General features: G+C 37.8%; 1 protein-coding gene across 1 annotated transcript; it reads left to right on the top strand.

Annotated features, from left to right (window-relative positions):
- Positions 1–57: 57 nt before the first annotated feature.
- Positions 58–975, top strand: LOC104998886 (olfactory receptor 10AG1-like). The gene has a single exon (XM_010854269.1). The coding sequence runs from the start codon at positions 58–60 to the stop codon at positions 973–975; it is 918 nt and encodes a 305-aa protein (XP_010852571.1).
- The last annotated feature ends 899 nt before the right edge of the window (positions 976–1,874 follow it).

The raw sequence follows: 1,874 nt of genomic DNA, 5'->3' as shown, positions 1-1,874 counted from the left end.
CCTTTCTCACAGATGGAACACCAAGAAAAAGCACCAGAAGGTAATCTCACTAAATAGATGGAATTTGTTCTCCTGATCTTTGCTGATGTTCCTCATCTTCAGGGGTTTTTATTTGAACTGTTCTTACTCATCTATATAATTATCTTGATGGGCAATGGCATCATATTTCTGATAACAAAACTAGACCCTGGTCTCCAGACCCCCATGTATTTTTTCCTTGGCAATTTTTCCCTTTTGGAAATCTGCTACGTGTCTGTTACACTCCCCAGAATGCTCACGAGTCTTTGGACACAAAGAAGAACGATTTCTCTAGTTGCTTGTGCCACACAAATGTGCTTCATTCTTACACTTGGGGCCACCGAGTGCTTCCTTCTGGCCGTGATGGCCTATGACCGCTACGCGGCCATTTGTAGCCCTCTGCAATATCCCCTAGTCATGAACTACAAGGTGTGTATCCAGCTAGTGGCTGGCTCCTGGATCAGTGGAATCCCAATCCAAATAGGCCAGACATGCCAGATTTTCTCTCTGCCCTTTTGTGGTTCCAACCTCCTGAACCACTTCTTCTGTGACATCCCTCCCATACTCAAGCTGGCCTGTGGGGACACTTTTCTGAATGAAATGTTGGTCTTCACAGTTGCTGCGCTGTTTGTTTTGGTTCCATTTCTGCTGATACTTGTCTCCTACGGCAAAATCATCTCCACAGTCCTTAAATTGCCATCAGCCACAAGTCGGGGCAAAGCCTTTTCCACCTGCTCCTCTCATCTTATGGTTGTGGCATTGTTCTTCGGATCAGGCCTTGTCACATATTTAAGACCCAAGACCCAAGGCTCAGCAGGAACTGACAAAGTGCTTTCCCTCTTCTACACGATTGTGACACCTGTGTTTAACCCCATGATATACAGTCTAAGGAACAAGGATGTCATGATGGCACTGAGACAATGGCCAAGCAAACACCTTAGTTCATTGAAAAAGTGACTTGTATTTCAGAACTTGATTTCTTATATATGTGTTATAAATTTTCAATAGATATTTATCTTAAACTCAATTTATCTGCCTATAAATTGGTAGTTATTACCAAAATAAAAATTACTTGTAACACTGAGAAACCTTTTTGTCTAGAGTTATACAGTTATGTATGGGTCAACAAATAGCAATATTTGCTTAGGAATTCTATAACCTTGTTGTGAAATGTTCTCTTGTATTAAGAACTTCAGACAACAATTGCTATAATATGACCAGCTGTAATACAGACTCAGTTATGTCACTTATTGGAAAGCATATTATCCAGTTCCAAGAGTTGTCACAGAAATTTTTTAAACTAATTTAGTAATGGACTTTAATTAAAATATTATGTATAGTTTGGCCTAGCAATTATTCTACAGAGAAAGAATTTCTTAGAGTGAAAAGTACCTCTCATTAGGAATGTAGTTTAATAAATGATGTTGTATAATGATATTAGTAATTATTAGGCATATATCAGATTAAATTCATAATATGATTTGTTGAGTTGATAAAACAAAAGATATTATTGAAATCTTTACATATAATAAGATGAGCTTGGAAAAATTGATGGGAATAATCTTAAGTCATGGTTTTTTAATATATTTTCCTAGAGATGATAGTGGGGTTAGGAAAGTTAGGGGAAAAGGGAAAGGATTTAAATTTTTGTAAAAGTATCTTCCAAGATGGGGAAACAGTGGAAACAGTGTCAGACTTTATTTTTCTGGGCTCCAAAACCACTGCAGATGGTGACTGTAGCCATGAAATTAAAAGACACTTACTCCTAGGAAGGAAAGTTATGACCAACTTAGATAGCATATTCAAAAGCAGAGACATTACTTTGCCAACAAAGGTTCATCTAGTCAAGGCTATGG

Source organism: Bison bison, unplaced genomic scaffold, assembly GCF_000754665.1.
Source record: "Bison bison bison isolate TAMUID 2011002044 unplaced genomic scaffold, Bison_UMD1.0 scf7180017864338, whole genome shotgun sequence".
Classification (NCBI taxonomy): Eukaryota; Metazoa; Chordata; class Mammalia; order Artiodactyla; family Bovidae; genus Bison; species Bison bison.
Note: the sequence above shows the minus strand (reverse complement) of the source record. Positions and strands in the feature narration are given on the sequence as shown.

Bases quoted from the DNA above. Each gene is read 5' to 3' on its own strand.
- LOC104998886 (XM_010854269.1), top strand. From the start codon at position 58: ATGGAATTTGTTCTCCTGATCTTTGCTGATGTTCCTCATCTTCAGGGG.